General features: G+C 38.5%; 1 protein-coding gene and 1 pseudogene across 1 annotated transcript in view; one reads left to right on the forward strand and one right to left on the reverse strand.

The window, feature by feature from the left end:
* The window catches only part of CDIN1 (CDAN1 interacting nuclease 1), a 212,667-nt gene that overhangs the window by 109,542 nt on the left and 83,260 nt on the right, over nucleotides 1-19,865 (reverse strand). The window contains exons 6-7 of the mRNA XM_070405288.1: nucleotides 2,548-2,627; nucleotides 2,150-2,199 (exon numbers count right to left, since the gene is read on the reverse strand). Coding sequence (XP_070261389.1) covers nucleotides 2,150-2,199; nucleotides 2,548-2,627 — 130 coding nt within the window. The remainder of the gene's footprint in view (nucleotides 1-2,149; nucleotides 2,200-2,547; nucleotides 2,628-19,865) is intronic.
* Nucleotides 6,938-7,686, forward strand: LOC139003427 (folate receptor alpha-like; annotated as a pseudogene).

Here is a 19,865-nt window from a genome sequence, read left to right on the forward strand (position 1 = left end):
TTTATCAATTGAAATCTTGTCTATATTAAATTCTACACAGTGAAAAAAGGAAAGTGAATGATGGCAAAAATGTAAGGAAAATACTCCAAACAGAATTTATAATGCTCCATAAGCAGAAACACTTAGACTTCGTCTATAATACCTATTATTGATGTATGGCAGTGACCATGGGGCAAAACTTGTAAATAACCTCACAAGCCATTTTCTTCGCCAGCAATACAGCAATCTAGTTTCCCGTAAGCATCTCAACTATTACTGAAAAATAGCCTCCTGGCATTTACAAAGCAGTTGACTTCATACTTTAGTCCATGCATATATAATTAGATAGTTATATTTAAAATCAATATGCAATCCTTCAAAAGACATTATGCTTTTAAAACCTTAACTTTAAATTGATTTTTAACTATTTTATGTGCTTGAAAATTAACATGTAATTCCGCCCCAGATACTCTGAGATGGTGTTAGTTGTTACACGAATGTGGTAAACTTGATCGCTATAGCAACTTGAGGTTGGCATTCCTACAACTTCTAACTACCATTAATTTTACACTGAAGATAGAAGTATCGTTTTACTTTGGTCTAATAAAAAGGTAAGCTTATGACAATGCTGTGATTCTATTAAGTTAGGTTGGGAGGAACAGACTTGGAAAATACATATATCAAGGGCTATGACATAGATACTGAATATTCTTGCAGATTATTTTTAGGCCCTGGCTGGGTAGCTCAATTGGTGAGAGCATCAACCCCATACACCAAGGTTGTGGGTTCAATCCCTGTGAGGGCACATACAAGAATCAACCAAAGAATGCATAAATAAGAGGAACAATAAATCGATGTTTCTTTCTCTCCTTTTTTCTAAGAATCAATCAATAAAAATGGAAAAATATTATTTTTAAAATTAACCTTTATGAAAAAGTAAATGTGTGATTTAAATTTTTTTTTACTGACTCTCAGCCTTTATGAATCAAGGTGGAATATAAACATGCATGTGCATGCACATACACACTTGACTAGCGAGGGCTATAAAAAAACAACAACAAAAAGCCTATACCAGGAAGGGTGTGTTCTACTATAAGAAATGTGAGAGAGACCAGTTGGTTTGGCTCAGTGGCTAGGGCATCAGACTGTGGACTGAAGGGTCCTGGGTTCAATTCTGGTCAAGGGCACATGCCCAGGTTGTAGGATCGATCCCCAGTAGGGGCTGTGCAGGAGGCGGCTGATCAATGATTCTCTCTCATCATTAACATTTCTATCTCTCTCTTCCTCTCTCTCCCTCTCCCTTCCTCTCTGAAATCAATAAAAATATATTAAAAAAGAAAAAGAAATGTGAGGCTCATGGGTTCAGATAGATACAATTTTCATTTAGAAAATTACCCATTATTTACTCTTTAAGTAGCATTGTTAGCCAATGATTACATTAAAATTCTTAGTGTTGCCACAATACTACTAAATGTATTGATGAATAATGTCCTATGTCATGAAGTCACTACTGTCCACTCAAATCCTGTTTTAAGAAGTAAGCATTAACTCTTTAGCAATCCCAAAGTCTTTAATGAAGACTGGACATGTTTTCTTAGCCTTAAATCCAGTCCAGAGAGAAAAATTAGCCGGGTTTCTCTAAAACTGTTTATTAGGGATCCAAGTGACAGCTCAGATTTTAATCAGCATTTAAGCAATGAGAGTCTACTGCCCTTTAAAATGTGATGGTCTCTGGCGACATTTTAATCACATCATCCTTTAACTTCAGGCAAAATTTATTCTAGCAAACTCAACTGAATTTGGCTCATTTTAAATAGAAATTTGTTCCATTTTTAAAATATGTTCATTGGGATGGTTAGATACATTCCAAGATAGTATGCTACCTGCTTAATGACTCTGTACCTTTAAACTCACTGATAACCAAGCAGTTGGAAATAAGCATGTGAAGGTGCAGCTGCTGAACTGACATCTTCCCGGGGCCGATCTGGCTTTTCTGACGCTGTGGAAAAGGATGGTCTGCAGTGACCCTCCAGTTGATTGAATGTAAAATAGAAGAGTATGATATGTGTTTTGTGAAGCAGAACTTTATGTCATGTTAAAGCTAGACACGTCTCCTCCGCTGAGTCTAAGCTCGTCAATTGTGCACCTAAAATTTTATGGGCAAGGATACTGTTTGATGCAGTCCACCAGCGGTCCATAACAGCAGTCGTTCACAATGCACTGCAGACAAATAAAAGAAGGGGTCTGGGGTGGGGCGACTACAAAAACTATTACAGTTAAACAGTATACTAAAAGCAGTATCCTTGAATTAAAAAAAAAATTAAAAAAGCTATTAAAAGGCTGTGCAGATTTAATCACAGAAAACAAAAATTGCATGCTTTTTATTCACTATAAAAGCAAGCTATTAAAAAGTGAAATGCTCTTCTCACAAATATTGCATTGCCATTACGGTGCACCCTGACCTCAGTGATAGTTTATGATGACAGTAATTAAATGAGGTTTAAAATCCTTTACTCTGCTAGGCAGATAACAGCATTGCCACTGAAAATAGACAGCTGTGATTAATACCTGATAGACCTGATTTGCTAGAACTCCATCTGGAATCTGAGAAGGGTCCCGTAGCAGACTATTTATAACAGACTTGGAGGCTGTAGAAGAAAGGAGATGAACTGTTAGCAGACAGTCAACATACTTTAAATGCAACATGAGAAGTGACATATACCTATATATAAACACAAACCGTAAAAATGAAAACACTACTGATAGTAATCATTTCCTTGTTATAAATCTATGGAAAGCTTTTAATTAGTCCATTTTGCCAAGTTTATAAGCCACATTGCCAGATTTGAAGATGATCTAATCTTTTCCAAGGTAAATTAACAAGTACAGACCTAAAGCATATGTCTCTTTGCAGATACATTAGCTTTGGAAAAGCCCACTTGGAGAAAAACAAACAAACAAAGACCACAAAGCAATCAGAAAAGAAAATATTTACCTTTGGCAGGTAAGTATTTTATAACAAAGCTTATGTATACAGAAAGCTTAGTGAAGGCAGGTCAGATTCAAAGACTTTAGCGGTGTCAATAAAAATAACTTTCAGCCAAGAAAGCATCTCTGAATCCTAAACCTTTCTCAAATAATTGTCATCAGCTGCCATAAAATGTTATGTCCATTTAACAGGTGAGAAAAGTAGGTAAAATGACTGACAATTGAGGGAGTCTTAAATAAGAAAAAAAAATCTATACATTTATATATGAATTTTTGTTCCAAAATGTCTCCTGACATCCAATTGTAAATTACATTGACCTTATCCCAGAGAACTGTTCTAGAAGAGGCTACTGGAGGCATCTAATGAGGGATACTATATCAGGTCACATTCTTTGAACATTGAGGCAGGAGATGCTGGCCTCACTGTCCACTGTAGGCACATGAAAACTGAAGTAGCCAAAACTCCTTATCCTCTGCAATAGAGTAATTCAAGTCTCTAGACCAGTGATTTCCAACCTGTGTGCCCCAAGAATTTTTAAAACATGCAATACCTGACTATTTAGTCAAGGGAACTGACCTCTTTGCCCTTAGATTGTCAAATTTTGAAAAATGACATCAGCCAATATAACAGTAGCCATCCAGTGAGAATGAATCAAATTATACCTTTTTTAAAAATCAGATTGGCTATATATATATATATATATATATATATATATATATATTTTTTTTTTTGGTGTGCTGCAGAATTTTAGTAATTAGTTTGTGTGCGCCATGAGATGAGAAAGGTTGAAAATCACTACTCAAGCCTGAAGCTAAGGCAGGTGGTGACCAGGAGTCCATTCGTTCAAGTCCTCCAGTGGAATGGTTCCCAGATATTTAGTAAAATGGCTTAAGGTCTGGTCCGTACAATCTAAAATGTATATTGGAGAATCACCTCATTAATAAAATAAACATAGACCACAGATTTACATCCTTCGGGTTCTGAGATAATTTTTGGCTTGCCTTTTAAATTTTTTTTTTTTTTTAGATTATGTTCTTTATCAAGGTCATTACCATAAGAGCACTGACAGATGTGATAAATGTTAGCAAATACTATGGGAAGAGATAAGGAAATGACAACTTAAACATAGTACTGAATCCACAAAGAAAAAATATGAAGTATAATTACTTTAATTATTTCCTGTTTTTAGTCACAGGCTTGTAGTAGCATTTATGTACTTAGCAGCCATAAGTAGAAGTGTTTGTACTGCAAGTAGAGAGGCCATATTTGGAATCCCAAATGAGCATCACCACCCGAGGAAGCCTACGCAGGCCTATCTATACAACTATGCAGCCCTATTTATACGGAACCTTTCAAATTCAATGTCTTCATCTGAGCTTACTAGCTCAAAGGTTTCTTGTGTGATTCTTGAGGGAAAATACCTTCAATAGCTATTTTGTTGTTATTTAGTATTTTGTTCACATTTAAATAACATTAAGAACCAAATCATATTAGGCTTTTACTTCATATACATTTTAGCTGGACTAAGTTATTGCTGAAGGAAATTAACATGGATGAGTGGTACAAACACTGGGAATATGAAAGAGCACATTGTCTTATTGTAAAAGAATAGGTTATTGCAGCAATAGTGTTCAATCTATAGTAACGTACGTGGTAAACTCACAGTTTTCCTAACTGAATCCGAGGGACGAGAGCAGTGATCAGACATTTGGTCACCTTCTCTCAGAGGACTTGCTCTCTCTAGTTTGCCACTCAGTCACCAGATAGTAATGACAGGCACATTCTTTTAGATTACCCATGATGCTCCCAGTGTCTCAAGGAAACAATAGCACCTTCTCCACATGTACCTGTACCTGATCATTGCTAAGACACTACACTGCTAACTCCCAGACCCCATACCGTGTGAGGAAAAACTGTTAATCCATATAGTGGTGGGGAACGTCTGGCCCAAGGGCCACATAAGGCCCACAAAATCATTAGGCATTAGGGGTGAGTTAATTAAATGTATGACCAAAGATAGCAGGCTAATTTTTAAGTGGATAATTTTGTATGGCCTGTGAATGATAAATATCCCAATGGCCCTTGGCAGGAAAAATGTTCCCCACACGTGATCTAAATGGTCACACAGTATAACCAAAAGTGTTATCCTATGGAAAATTACAAACCTCATAACCAACTAAAATAATAAAACAAAGGCTCCTTTTAAAAAAGAAGAGGAACAATACTCTAGGACAGAAGAAAATTAGGTCATTTATTTTATGAGGGAAGAAAGGGAAATATTAAAGAAAAAAGAAACTGATGACATCATAATTTTCCTCACAATATAAACTTTAGAATAGTGTGCTTATCAGACTTAAGAATCATAGCCAATAAACGTTTAAAAAATGCTTTGAATGTATTGAATAGAACACTATTCAAATCGAAGGAAGCTTGAGAGAGGAAGTCAGTCATTTAAAATTGAATAGTAAAAACTATACATTGAGTCCACATTCATGCAAAAAGTATGCCTGCATCTCAGATGAAGCCAGAGAGTGCACATTTAATTTTACACACATATTCTGAAGCTTTGGAACTGCAAAAGGGATGAACAATCACATCAACCAGATAAGGAAATGCATTTGGAGAATCTTGAGAGGGTTGGGGATGAGAGGACTCAAGAAAGCCTGTGCCTTTCATGGAAGCTCTCCCTGGGGCCAGTTACTACCTTTGTCCATTTTCACCCATCTTTTTGACCATTCGTGGACAGGAGTCTTGTTTTCCCTAACCTCTGCCAGAGGCATTTATTCTGTTGATTTCATAGTTTACCTGCTACTGCTTCAACTTCCTACCAAGCATGTACAAGGCGGGAATGCATGAGTCACGTGGAGCTAGATGCATAAAAACAGGAGAGAGCTGGTACCTGCTAAAGCTAGAGGACAGGCAACAGGCAATGCCTGGACTAAGGCACAATACCTAAAGAAAGATTTTGCTATTTTTTTTTTTTTTTTTTTTTTTTTTTTTTTTTTTTTTAAATATATTTTATTGATTTTTTACAGAGAGGAAGGGAGAGAGAGAGAGAGAGTTAGAAACATCGATGAGAGAGAAACATCGACCAGCTGCCTCCTGCACATCTCCCACTGGGGATGTGCCCACAACCCAGGTACATGCCCTTGACCGGAATCGAACCTGGGACCTTTCAGTCCGCAGGCCGACGCTCTATCCACTGAGCCAAACCGGTTTCGGCAAGATTTTGCTATTTTTAACTGTGAAATATTTCTAACAAAAAGAAGTCTGGAGCCTGATATAATTAACATTTACCCACCCACCACTTTGATTTAATTTCTGGATCTGCAATTAAATTTACTTTAAATACTCTAATATTATTTTTTGTAAACTTTTAAAATGTATCAGTCTTCCTAGAGGTTGATTTATTACTATGTTCCAGAAACAAGCTTTGGTTTTGTTGATTCTCTGTACTATTACATTTCATTTATGTTTTTGTGATCATTATTTCCCTGCTTTCTACTTTGAATTTGCTACATTATTCTTTTGCTAACTTACTATTTTTATTGGATAAATTTTCAATGTTTGATTTTAACATATACTTTTTAAAAATTGTTGACACTATTACAGATGTCCCCTTCTCCACCCTGCCCCCACCTGCCCTTTGCCCACATCCACCCAGACCCCACATCCCCTTCCCTATGGCCATCACCACACTGTTGTCTGTGTCTATGGGTTATGCATATAAGCTCTTTGGCTAATCCCTTCACCTTCTTTCATCTAGTTCCTTCCTCCCCTCCTCACAGCTGTCAGTCTGTTCCATGTATCCATGCCTCTGTTTCTAATTTGTTCATCAGTTTATTTTGTTCATTAGATTCCATATATAAGTGAGATCATATGGTATTTGTCTTTCTATGACTGGCTTATTTCACTTAGTATAATAATCTCTATAAGTCACTGACTACAGTTCTTCCTTCAGGGTCTGACATGGCTCGAATGATGACAACACAGCTGTGGCTCCTTCTGGTGTGGCGGGCTGAAGTATGGGCAGCCAGGCCCAGGACTGAGCTTCTCAATGTCTGCATGGATGCCAAGCAACACAAGGAAAAGCCAAGCCCGGAGGACAAGCTGCATGAGCAGTGCAGTCCCTGGAAGAAGAATGCCTGCTCTGTCAACACCAGCAAGGAAGCCATAAAGATGTTTCCTACCTGTACAAATTCAACTGGGACCACAGCGGCCTGATGAAACCTGCCTGCAAGCACCACTTCATCCAGGACACTTGCCTGTATGAGTGCTCCCCCAACCTGGGGCCCTGGACCCAGGAGGTGATCCTGAGCTGGCACAGAGAGGATCCTGAATGTACTGAAGAGGACTGTGAGAGCTGATGGGAAGACTGCCGCACCTCCTACACCTGCAAGAGTAACTGGCACAGGGGCTGGAACTGGACCTCGGGATCTAAAGAGTGCCCAGCGAAGGCTGCCTGCCACCTCTTTGACTTCTACTTCCCCACGCTGCTGCTCTGGGCAATGAAATCTGGAGTTACTCCTACAAAGTCAGCAAAGAAAGCCGAGGCAGTGGCCACTGCATCCAGATGTGGTTTGTTTGACCTGGCCCAGGGCAACCCCAACGAGGAGGTGGCCAGGTTCTATGCTGAGGCCATGAATGGAGCTGGGTTCCATGGGGCCTGGCCTCTCCTGCTGGACCTGGCCCTAATGCTGCTCCTGCTGCTCAGCTAAGCTCCTTTACCTTCTGATACCTGGTCATCCCCACCCTGTTCAGCTCCAAGGCTCAGCTTCCATGGTGGGAGCTCTGTCCAATAGTTTGAATAAACTAGTTACTCTGCAAAAAAATAATAATAATAAAAAATAATAATCTCTATAATTTTTCCCGATTTATAATTAATTCTGCTTTAACTACATGCCAAAAGTTTTGTTGTCATTTATAAACATTTTATAGTTTCCATATTTCATCTTTGATTGATAAATTACTTTAAAAAGTATTTCAATTTTTTATATTTCTAATTTGATTACATCATGGTCAAAGTATGTAATGTTTATGTTAATTTTGGGGTATTTTACTTCCTTTGTGTTTTTATATGCAAACAATTTTTACAAATGTTTTGTGTCTTTAAAAAACTACTGAATCGCCCTAGCTGGTTTGGCTCAGTGGATAGAGCGTCGGCCTGCGAACTGAAGGGTCCCCAGGTTTGATTCCAGTCAAGAGCACATGCCTGGGTTGTGGGCTCGATCCCCAGTAGGGGGCATGCAGAAGGCAGCTGATCAATGATTCTCTCTCACCATTGATGTTTCCATCTCTCTCTCCCTCTTCCTTTCTCTCTGAAATCAATGAAAATATATTAAAAAAATATTGAATCTCCTATTTTTGAGGTACAGGTTTCAGGTATATCAAGTAGGTCAATATACATTTTTTAATCCTCACCTAAGGATATGTTTTTATTGATTTTTAAAGAGAGAGGAAGGGGGTGGGGAGAGGAAGAGGGAGAAAGAGACATCAATGTGAGAGAAGCATCCATCTCCTGTAGTTGCCCCACCAGGGAGCAAACCTGCAACCTAGGTAAGTGCACTGACTAGGAATTGAATCTGAAATCTTTTTGGTGTAGGGAATGATGCTCCAGCCAACTGAGCCACCCAGCCAGAGCTCAAGATTTTTAGTTGTAGTATTTAAATCTATATCGTTACTAATTTTTTCCAAACTAGATATGAAATTATCTACTTGTAACTGACACATTCAGAATTATGTTTATCCTCTTATTTCCCATGTTCTGCTAACCATTCTTTTCCCTTCTCTCTTTCCCATTTACTATTACCTTCAAGTTGCTTAAATTTTCTTTATTCCTCATTTCTCTTTTTATTCACTTGCAAATAATACAGTTTATGTCTATTTCTTTAGAAGTCCTCTCCAAAAAAATTCTAAACAGCTTAGAACGCACTTACTCCAATCAGGAAGCCCCCACTCCCTGCTCAACCTACATGTTATTGTATTTATTATTTTTGTCCAAACAACTTGTCCACAGAAACAATTTCCCAGTTAATTTTGGGATCGTTAACTTTATGTCAAATTAACTGGGCCAGAGGAGGCCTAAAAACTTGGTCAAACATTACTCTGGGTGTGTCTTTAAGAGTGTTTCTGGATGAGATTAACAGTTGAATCAGTAGATTGGGTAAAGCAAATGGCCCTCCTTGTATGGGTAAGCCTTATCTGCTCACTTAAAGGCCTGACTAGGACAAACAGACTGAGTAGAAAATAAGTCTTTATGCCTGATGCCCTTCATGTGGGAGCATTAGTATTTTCCTGCCTTTATATTGGCTTCTCCTGGGTCTCAAGCCAGCAAACCTTTGGACTGGACTTACCCCATTGTCTTTCCTGAATCTCCAGCTTGCCAACTGTAAAGCTCAGGAATTATCAGTTTCTACGATCATGGAAGCCAAATTCTTATAATCTCTCCTCCATCCCTCTCGCTCTACACACACACACACACACACACGCACGCACGCACACGCGCACACACACACATGCATACATATACACACACAACATATACACCCTATCGTTCTGTTTCTCTGAAGAACCTTGACTAATATAGTCTCTTTCCATTTTTTTAAAACATCCAATGCTTGTTTTTATTTAGATTATTCAGCATGTCACCAAGTTCCTTTTTCAGCATTGCTTCTTAATTTCTACTTTCTGATTCAAGATCTAAAAATTGGATATTGCTACCGATGCACCACATTTATTAGTTATTTCAGCTGGGATTACTGAGTAGTAAAATCTCTTAGTCTTGCCTTGCCTGAAAATATCTTTACTTCATTCTCACTCTTGAATGATAATATAGCTGGGTATTGAATTATAGACTGTCATTTTACTTCAACCCTTTGAAGATATGATTTCACTGTCTCTTAACATCTGTGTTTTTTGTTTGTTTGTTTGTTTATTTATTAACATCTGTTACTGATAAGAACTCTACTATCAATCTGACAGTAATTCCTATATAAATAATTTGTCTTTTATCTCTGGTTCCTTTTAGATTACTCTTTGATATTCAATAGTTTCATCACTGTGCACCTAAGTGTGGCACTTTTTATTTAACCTGTTTGGAATTAGCTATGTTTCATGAACCTAATGATAAAAGACTTAAACAAGTTTTTAAAATTTTGAGCCATTATAGCATTGGCCTCCTTCATTCAGTCACTCTGGAACTCTTATATGAGATGTATTGGGAGACCTTATTCTATCCCCTATGTTTCCTGATCTCTTCATCTCTTGTGTTTATACTAAAAGTGTTTTCCTTAAATCCATCCTATAATTCTTTAATTTTTGTTCTAATCTAATACGTCATTCATGTAATGAGTTTTTAACTTCAAAGACAATTATCCCATTTCTAAATTTTATTTTTGTTTTTCCAAAACTATTCTTTTCATTCTTCACATGCTTCAATGTAATAAAAGCCATATATGGCAAATCCACAAAAAATGTCATACTCAATTGGCAAAAACTACAAGTGTTTACCTTAAGATGGAGAACAAGACAAGGATGTTTGTTTTCTCCACTCTTATTCAACATAGTACTGGAAGTTCTAGCCACAGTAAATAGATAAGAAGAAAATAAAAGGCATTCAAGTGGGAAAAGAAATAAAACTGTCATTATTTGCAGGTGACATGATACTGTATGTAGAGAACCCTAAAGATTCCACCCAAAAACTACTAGAACTGATAAATGAATTCAGTAAAGTAGCAGGATACAAAGTAAATATCCAGAAATCAATTGCTTTCTTTATGCACCAATAATAAACTATCAGAAAAAGAAACTTAAGAAAACAATTCCATTTACAACTGCATAAAAAATAAAATAAATAAAATAAAATACCTGGAAAAAATTTAACCAAGGATGTAAAAGACCTGTACTTGGAAAATTATAAGACACTAAAGAAAGAAATTGAAGAAAATACAAATAAGTGGAAACATATACCATGTTCATGGATTGGAAGTATTAACATCATTAAATCATCCTTATTACCCAAAGCAACCTGTATATTCAACACAATTCCTATCAAGATACCAATGGCATATTTCATAGAACTAGAACAAATATTCCAAAAATTTACATGGAACCACAAAACACCCTGAATAGCCACAGCAATCTTCAGAAAAAAAGAACGAAGTTGGAGGAATCACACTACCTGATATCAAACTATACTACAAGGCCATAGTAATCACAAACAGCTTGGTACTATCATAAAAACAGACATACAGATCAATGGAAAAAAATAGAGAGCCCAGAAATAAACCCCTATCTTTATGGTCAATTAATATTTGACAAAGGAGGCAAGAATATACAATAGGGTAAGGATAGTCAGTAAGTGGTGCTAAGAAAATTGAACAAATATGTGCAAAAAAGTGAAACTAGATCACCCTCTTACACCATACACAAGAATAAATTCAAAATGGATTAAATACTTAAATGTTAGACTCAAAACCATAAAAAAAAAAAAAAAAACAACAGAAGAAAACACAGGCAATAAAATCGCAGACATTCCTCATAGGAATATTTTTTCTGATATATCTCCTCCGGCAAGAGAAACAAAATAAAAAATAAACAAATGGGACTACATCAAACTAAAAAGTTTTTGCACTGCAAAGGAAACCATCAACAAAATGAAAAGACAACCCCCTGACTAGGAGAACATACTCACCAATGATACATCTGATAAGGGGTTAATATCCAAAATTTATAAAGAATTTATACAACTCAACACACACACACACACACACCAAAACAAACAAACAATCCAATTAAAAAATAAGCAAAGGACCTGAAAAGACTTTTTCAAAGAGGACATTCAGATGGCCAACATCATGTGAAAAGATGCTCAATGCCACTAGTCATCAGAGAAATACAAATTAAATCCACAATGAGATATCACCTCACACCTGTCAGAATGGCTATCATCAATAAAAACAACAAATAACAAGTGTTGGCAAGGATGTGAAGAAAATGCAGATTGGTATAGCCACTGTGGAAAGCAATATGAAGCTACCTCAAAAAACTAAAAATAGAACTGCCTAATGACCCAGCGATTCCACTTCTGGGAATATATCTGAAGAAACCTGAAACATTAATTCAAAAGAATATATGCACCCCTATGTTCATTACAGGTTGTTGTTGTTTTTTAACAATAGTCAAGATTTGGAAACAGGCCAAGTGTTCATCAGTAGATGAGTGGATAAGGAAAGTGTGGTACATTTACACAATGGAATACTACTGGGCCATAAAAAAAAGGAAATCTTACCTTTTGCAACAGCATGGATGGACCTGGAGACTATTATACTAAGTGAAATAAGCCAGTCAGAGAAAGACAAGTCCCATATGATTTCACTCATATATGGAATATAATGAAAAAAAGGAACTAACAAAATAGAAACAGACTCATAGATACAGAAAACAGATTGACATGTTAGAGGAGAACATGTTTGGGGGCGCTGGGTGAAAAAGGTGAAGGGATTAATAAAACAAAATAAAACTCATAGACACAGACAACAATATGTTGATTACCAGAGGGAAAGGGGTAGATAAATGGTTATGCAGGGAGACCTGTCTTGGGGTGGTAAACACACAATACAATATACAGATGATGTATGATGAAGCTGTACACCTGAAACCTAAATAATTTTATTAACCAATGTCACCCCAATAAATTCATTAAACCAAAACTAAAAATAGAAAAAAACAACATACTTTCTAAAACAAGGTGAACTCAGAATGCTATGCAGTCTCATACTTTCAAATGGAGAGGCAACATGGGACAGTGGTTATGGAGCACAGCCTAGAATCACGCAGGCTTGGTTTGAGGACTGGCTCTTCCATCTACTAGCTATGTTGTCTCAACAAGTTAATTAACGTCTGTGGCCTTCAGTTCCTGGGTCTGTAAAAGAGCATAACACTGGCACTTACTTTGCCGGGTTCTTGTGGAGATGAAATAAAATAACACAGGAAAAGCACTTAACATGCCATTTCAGGCTTGGGCTCTTACAGTTGTTATACTGTTGCTTTGGTTGGTGTTAGATCATGGCGCGGCCTGATTTCTGCATCCCAACATTGCATTATCAATAAATAGATCACTCTTAATTTTCCATTGTCAAGAGAGTGAAAAAAGAAAGACTGTATAAGATGTGTACGGAGTCAGGAGCCTGCCCTAACAAGTATACTTTGCCACGGCCTTGGAGAGACAGACAGAAGTGAATCTGTTCAACAGGCAAAATTTGATAATGCTGGATTATCCCTTCTTACAGCCTTCCCCTCCCCACCCCTTTACGATCCCCCAGTACACAATCCATCATCAAAACTGTTCTCTGCAAAAAACCTGGTAGAAGTCCCTTACAGGTTTCTGTGCATTAGCTTAAGTGTTATCACACCATGGGGTGGGGAGGGGTGAGGGTGTATTTTAAGTCTTACCTATATCAAAGATAAGAAAAGGATTTTCTCCCCCTAACTCAGGACATTTCAAGCACCAGCAATGGAGCAAGTGAAGACCCCCCACAACCCCCCAAAATAAAAGCACTGACATCACACTCATTTTTATAACTCTTCCTTTCCTCAGCTCAGGTAAGTGGCCAACTACTGCTGAAAGGAAGTGAGGCAAATAAGCAGATGAACCCTCCGTACTCTTAAGGTCCTACAAGTCCTACCCACTGCAAAGAGTTATAGCTGAACCAAGACCAAGACAAGACCATATATATTTGGGAGACCTGATTCAAGGCCGCAAATAGGTGTAAGCATGATAAGTGAACGAACATGGGGCTGACTGTATATTCGGTGGCAGCAGTCAGGACAGAAGGATGAAGTGAGGGAAAAACAGTACAGGGACAGAGACAAGATAGGCCATATTGAAAGAAAAGTCTTTCAATGTGCAGACAGATGGAGGGTGTTAGAACCTACTTCTCCCTCCACTGAAGAAAAACAATCCCTGCGGTTGAACAGCTGGATGGGGAAGGCAGCTGCTGTTGGCAGGACTCCCAACATACACTCAGAGATTTGCCTCCTCACGTGGCTGCTCCAGAGGCTGAGCAAAGCCTAAAAATACCGGCTAAAATGTAATCTTTTGTTGGAGTGCTGGTTTAAGGCCTTTGGACATCAAGGTCAGGAATGTCCCAAGTTAGATCTCCATAGGAGCTGGCCTGTTAGTCTTCTCTGGATAATTTCGATATTGCCAGTGGCCCACAGGAGCCTACTTACTCTTGCACAGTTGGAACTATTCCTCAAGAATTCCAGGCAGCCCACTAGCTCTCCCACTGCACAGAAGTGATTTTTAAAGCCGTCTGATCCCATTTGACAACGTGAATAAGAAACATCTTTTAACATTAGGGAATCCTATAGGGACACATTAAATTCTGCTCTCTAACTAGCACATAATCTTGAACTAGAGTCATCAAATATAAAAGCACTAGGTAAGGGCAAGAGGACAATATCACCAAAGCATGAGGATTCACACTGACAGATTCCTTTTTTTATTTTTTTTTATTTCTAGCAGCTTTATTAATAATTGCCAAAAACGACAGACAATATGTTTTTAGCACAAAAAAGAAATGTCCTATCAAGCCATGAGAAGACATAGAGGAATCTTAAGTGCATATGACTAAGTGAAAGAAACCAGTCTGAAAGGGCTATATGCTGTATGATTCCAACTATATGACATTCTGGAAAAGGCAAAACTACAGATAGTAACAATATCAGTGGTTGCCAGGGGCTCTGGGGAGGGGGTGAGAGGGATGAATAGGTGCAGCACAGGTGACTTTTTAGGGCAGTGAAAATACTCTGTATACTATAATGGTGGGTACATGTTACTATACTTTGCTTGTCTCAGGCAACTTACAGCTCTATAATCACTCTCTTACTCAACAAACATACATTTGACAAATATTTATTAAGCACCCGATTAATGGCAGAACTATACTCAATTCCACCTCTCCCACCCACCCTCAACTTCATCCTCCAAATCGAGAATGTTTTTTTGGCCAAAACTTCAAAGCCCAGTTCAATTCTCACCTCCTCCCAAAAATTTTCCCCTTAATTTTCCAATGCTTATTATGGAATGGAGTGAACTCATTGTGTCTACCAATCATTTGGCACTTGATAGAATATTGCTTTGTGATCTGTTGACAGGAGATTGATCAGAATGGGAAGACTTGGAACCATGACACATTTTTAAAAATCTGAAAAAGAAATATTTAGCATAGTATTTTAAAAAGATGCCACATTCCCTCAATGCTATCTTTAAGCATCTGGGGGCTTTTAAGTGAACATTTAGGCTCATTCTTGTAGTCACCCCAAGGAGATAAGAAATAATTTTTACAAGTCTATTTCTGGTTCTGAAGCTCGAGGTTTCAGATTTCAAGCTTTGCTTTATATGGCCCTACATTTGGTCTACATCAATGCTTTTAACCTTTAAAAAAAATTTTTTCCCCATTATAGCCCACCTAAGTAGACTTTAAGACATTTTTTCCTTAATTTCCCCCCCATGAAATTTTATTGCCACAGGTACACTGTATATCTGTTTATGAAATGTCACCTCCTTTGCGACTGCATGGTTCACATGGAGGACTAGGGAACTGTTTGTGTCAGGATATCTGGTACATTGCTTTAAAGCAGAAATATTTCTCTCTTTTCACCTCAAAATTGCTCTGTACAAAATTTACCCAGTAAATTGTTGAATGAATTATTAATAAACTACTCAAATCCAATCCCTGCCTATATTCCCTAATATTACTAGTATATCTAGGGTTAGGTTGTCAAATAGGTTCGATTTAATTTGAGCTTTCCTCGCTATGAATGAGGATACTTTTTTCTTTATTGTTTTCAGAAAATTTAGACTTAAAGGATACAGGACACAATATGTCTTTAAATGTTGACAACATCTAATGCCTTGTCTCCTGAAAAGAAGTGTGCTTAACACATGTGAGATGACTTTAGTAGTATGCAAAACAATTTTTTCTTTAACAATTATGTATTATTTTAATAAATACTTTTTATTTATGACAAGAAATTCTAGTTTATCATTTAAAGTAGATGTATTAATTTCCTTTAAAAACATAATTAAGTGACATTTTTAAAAGTATCAAGTAAATATTGTATATTATTAATACTAGAGGCCTGATGCATGAAATTCATGCAAGAGTAGGCCTTCCTTCCCCCGGCTGCCGGCACCGGCTTCCCTCTGGCATCAGGGATCCAGGCTTCCCTCGCAGCCCTGGCTTCATCCAGAAGGTCAACCAGTCTAATTAGCGTATTACACTTTTATTATTATAGGAGATGTGTAGTGCTATGTGAATATGGCAAAAACTGTAAATGTACCCAAATTTCTAAAATCTCAGAAATACTAGTTTAATAGTTGTATAAAGTCAGTTGAACATTCAGAAAGGTCCACTTCTGTAAAGGAACAGCAGCTAACATTGACTGAGTACTTACATGTGTCAGGCACCATTCTAAGCCCTTCACATGTACTAACTCATTGAATTTTCAGAATGTACCTATAAGATTGCTATCACCATCTTAGAAATGAAAAAACTGAGTCACTAGGAATTTAAATAATTTGTCCAAAGTCTCATTCCTAGTCAGTGGTGGAGCCAAGATATTAACTTAGCCAGTTAAGCTCACAATTAGTAGACTATTCTTCCCTAGCACTATTTCCACATTATTCAAAGGTGATGTGATACATTCTATATTAATGCATCATACTTATAAGAACTAAACTCAAGTTTTCCATTGGTATTCCCTCCTCCCTCCTAGATATCCCACCAATTCAAAGTAGCAATTAAAGTTTCAAGACTCTTTAGTGCTCCATTTAGAGCAAATATAGGGCCATATAATGAAGTTGAACACTCTTGTCTAAGCTTATTGGGGCTCAGTATGTCAGATGACATTGACAATGGAGTCACAGGTAAAGAGAACACTCCAGCTCAAAGTCAGGAGAGAAAGTTAACGGCAACAAAGATCTACCAAAATTTGTTGGGGTAACTAGAAAACCTGGCAGGTTCACGAGTGTCTTATCTATATATATAAAGAGCCAGGGGCCGTCACATCCAAAACAACCGAACGGACGACCGAATAGGCTGAGTGGGGCGACAAGGCCGGCAGGGGGGTTAGTGAGGACAACCAAACGACTGAGCAGCAGGCTGCGTCGGGCAACCAGGGAGGCAGGGGAGGCAGTGAGGGGCGACAAGGCTGGCAGAGGGTGGCAGTGAGGGGTGACCAGGCTGGCAGGGAGCATAGTTGGCGGCAACCAGGCCGGCCAGGGGGGGCAGTGAGGGGCGAACAGGCCGGTAGAGGGGGGCAGTGAGGGGCAACTAGGCCAGCATGGGGGGGCAGTTGAAGGGTGACCAGGCCGGCATGGGGGGCCGTGAGGGGCGACCAAGCTGGCAGGGTGGGGTAGTTGGGGGTGACCAGGCCAGCAGGGGGGTAGTTGGGGGAGACCAGGATGGCGAGCGGGGGGCAGTTGGGGGTGACCAGGACGGCAGGCGGGGGGCAGTTGGGGGCAACCAGGCTGGCAGGGGCATCAGTTAGGGGCGATGAGGTCGGCAGGCAGAGGCGGTTGGGGCGATCAGGCAGGCAGGCAGGTGAGCAGTTAGGAGCCAGTGGTCCTGGATTGTGAGAGGGATGTCCGACTGCCGGTTTAGGCCCGATCCTAAACCGGCAATTGGACATCCCCCGAGGGGTCCCAGATTGGAAAGGTTGCAGGCTGGGCTGAGGGGACCCTCCCCCCATGCACAAATTTCATGCACTGGGCCTCTAGTGTTCTATAAAAAGAAAGAAAAATGGATGCTCCTAATGGTGATACAGTATGGTTAATGGTACAACCACGTTTGTAGTATGCAATGAGTCACAGGTAATTCTCTGTTTTGCATGCTGATGACTTCAAGAAGCTTCTCTCATCACTCCCACTGGTAGCCTGCTTATTTGTATTCCCTGGTTTCCATTTGCTGGCAAAGACCCACATCACATCATGGTGTCTGTCTCCCTGCATAATTACAAAGCAGTTAATTCTGTCATTAAAAGTGCTGCCCAGGATTGGAAGGATCCATGGAGAGAGAGAGAGAGAGAGAGAGTACATGGGCATGGACATGTGCACTTTTTTTGGCAGGCCCCCTAATCTAATGGGAAAAGAACAAACTAAACTTGCGATTTCTTAATTTAGGAGAGGGACAGATGGGGAAACAGAGATAAAATTTCAAGGTAAGTTCAACAATATGAAAATTCACACACTTTCAAGCACACTGAAGGAAACATTTCCTGGGAACTAAGCCCATGTGACTAATTACAGCCAGGGACAGCCCTTCTATTCAGAAATAACTTGTGTCTAATTCTCCTGAGAAAAAAAATCCTAACAACTTTCAAGGTAAACACAGCCATTCAATTTCTGCCATTATTCAGCACAGAGATCTCTCTTATACTTTTTTTTTAATTACCAAAAAAAGTTGAATTCTATGTGTCAGAAAACCTAAGCAATGAAGGCAAAGTATAGGTCGGTCTCATTGTAAAGAAAGGCAAATATCATAAAAATATCCTACCACTTTAGAATATTTTTTCAGAGGTCTCAAGAATCTCTGACTTTCTAAGAAAGCCTGTATTTTAGTCCCTCAAGCGTATGAGCTATTCATTTAAATGAACAAGTTAGTAGCCTGATCTAAAAATAGCTGTACAATTAACAGTGTACTATATAATTAAAATCCGTACATCATTAAATTATGCGGACGTTAACTTCACTATGAATTCTTTATGTAATGAGACAGTTAAAAGATACATTTCTTCAGTTGTAATTAATCTTTCAGCAGGTCCGCTGAGCACAATGGCAGCACAATACTGTGCCAAAGTGAGAGATAGGGTTTACAGAGTCATGCTGTAAGCTCTTGGGGCTTCTGGAAACAGTGTGTTAAGGGAGAAGTGCAATTAGTCTCCGAAGGAAAGTTACCAGCAACATTCATCTGTGAGCATCACCTTTGGGCGCCCCAAATGACAGACCAGAGCTGGAAACTACTCCAAAGAAAGCAGAGGAGATACATTTCGCCACCCTTGGCAATTTTCTACAGTGGCCTTGGTCAACAGAACAAGTTGAAGAAAGGAATGAGGAACTTAATACATTTTTAAGAACTGAAGAAATTACTTCTACAGAGCAGCAATTAAATGTAAATTAAAAGAACCATTTAATTACACTTTTTGCTGACTTCAGCAGAAAACAATTTTAATAGTCCCCAATAAAAATGAATATGAACCAAAAACATCCATAAATTAAGTACCATTACGCCGGGGATAATGAAGACCATTCCCATTTAGATCATCACATACAGCTGCAGCATCCTGAGCTTGGGGTATCTCAGTGGCCTCAGGAGCTTCTCTCTTTCTGTTCCTATGTGATGAGGGGAAAGGGCTGATGGGAGAACAAAGTACTGTCAGCAATCTACCCTTTAAACTGCTCAGACCTGGAAGGCACACTCATTGCTTTATTTCTTTGCTCATTTTTCTCCAAGATTGGTACATCTGAAATACCTTTCTACAGATCTATACAGCACTACCGTTCAGCAAGAAAAAGAGAGTTATATTTTCCCCTTGAGTTAGGACGCCTCATGACAAATGATAATGGATAATCAATAAACTGGGAAATATGAGGCCACAAACTTTATGAAGCCAAGAGACATATTACTTCTGAACAACACTCATTTCCCTTAACAAAGTCACTAGTAGACTGTGCCTAATAATCTGAAAGAAAATCAAAGGACCTGCAACCACATCAGCAATATTGGCAACTTATTCCACTTTAATGGCATTTTGATTGATTTTTCTGCCTAATGGTAGTTTTATACTGTAGATTTGACGCTGCTTCTGCAAAATAGTTGTGTGTAATAAACAT

The sequence above is a fragment of the Myotis yumanensis genome, unplaced genomic scaffold, assembly GCF_028538775.1.
Source record: "Myotis yumanensis isolate MYYU_CA2020_CCGP unplaced genomic scaffold, mMyoYum1.0.hap1 SCAF_1, whole genome shotgun sequence".
Lineage (NCBI taxonomy): Eukaryota > Metazoa > Chordata > Mammalia > Chiroptera > Vespertilionidae > Myotis > Myotis yumanensis.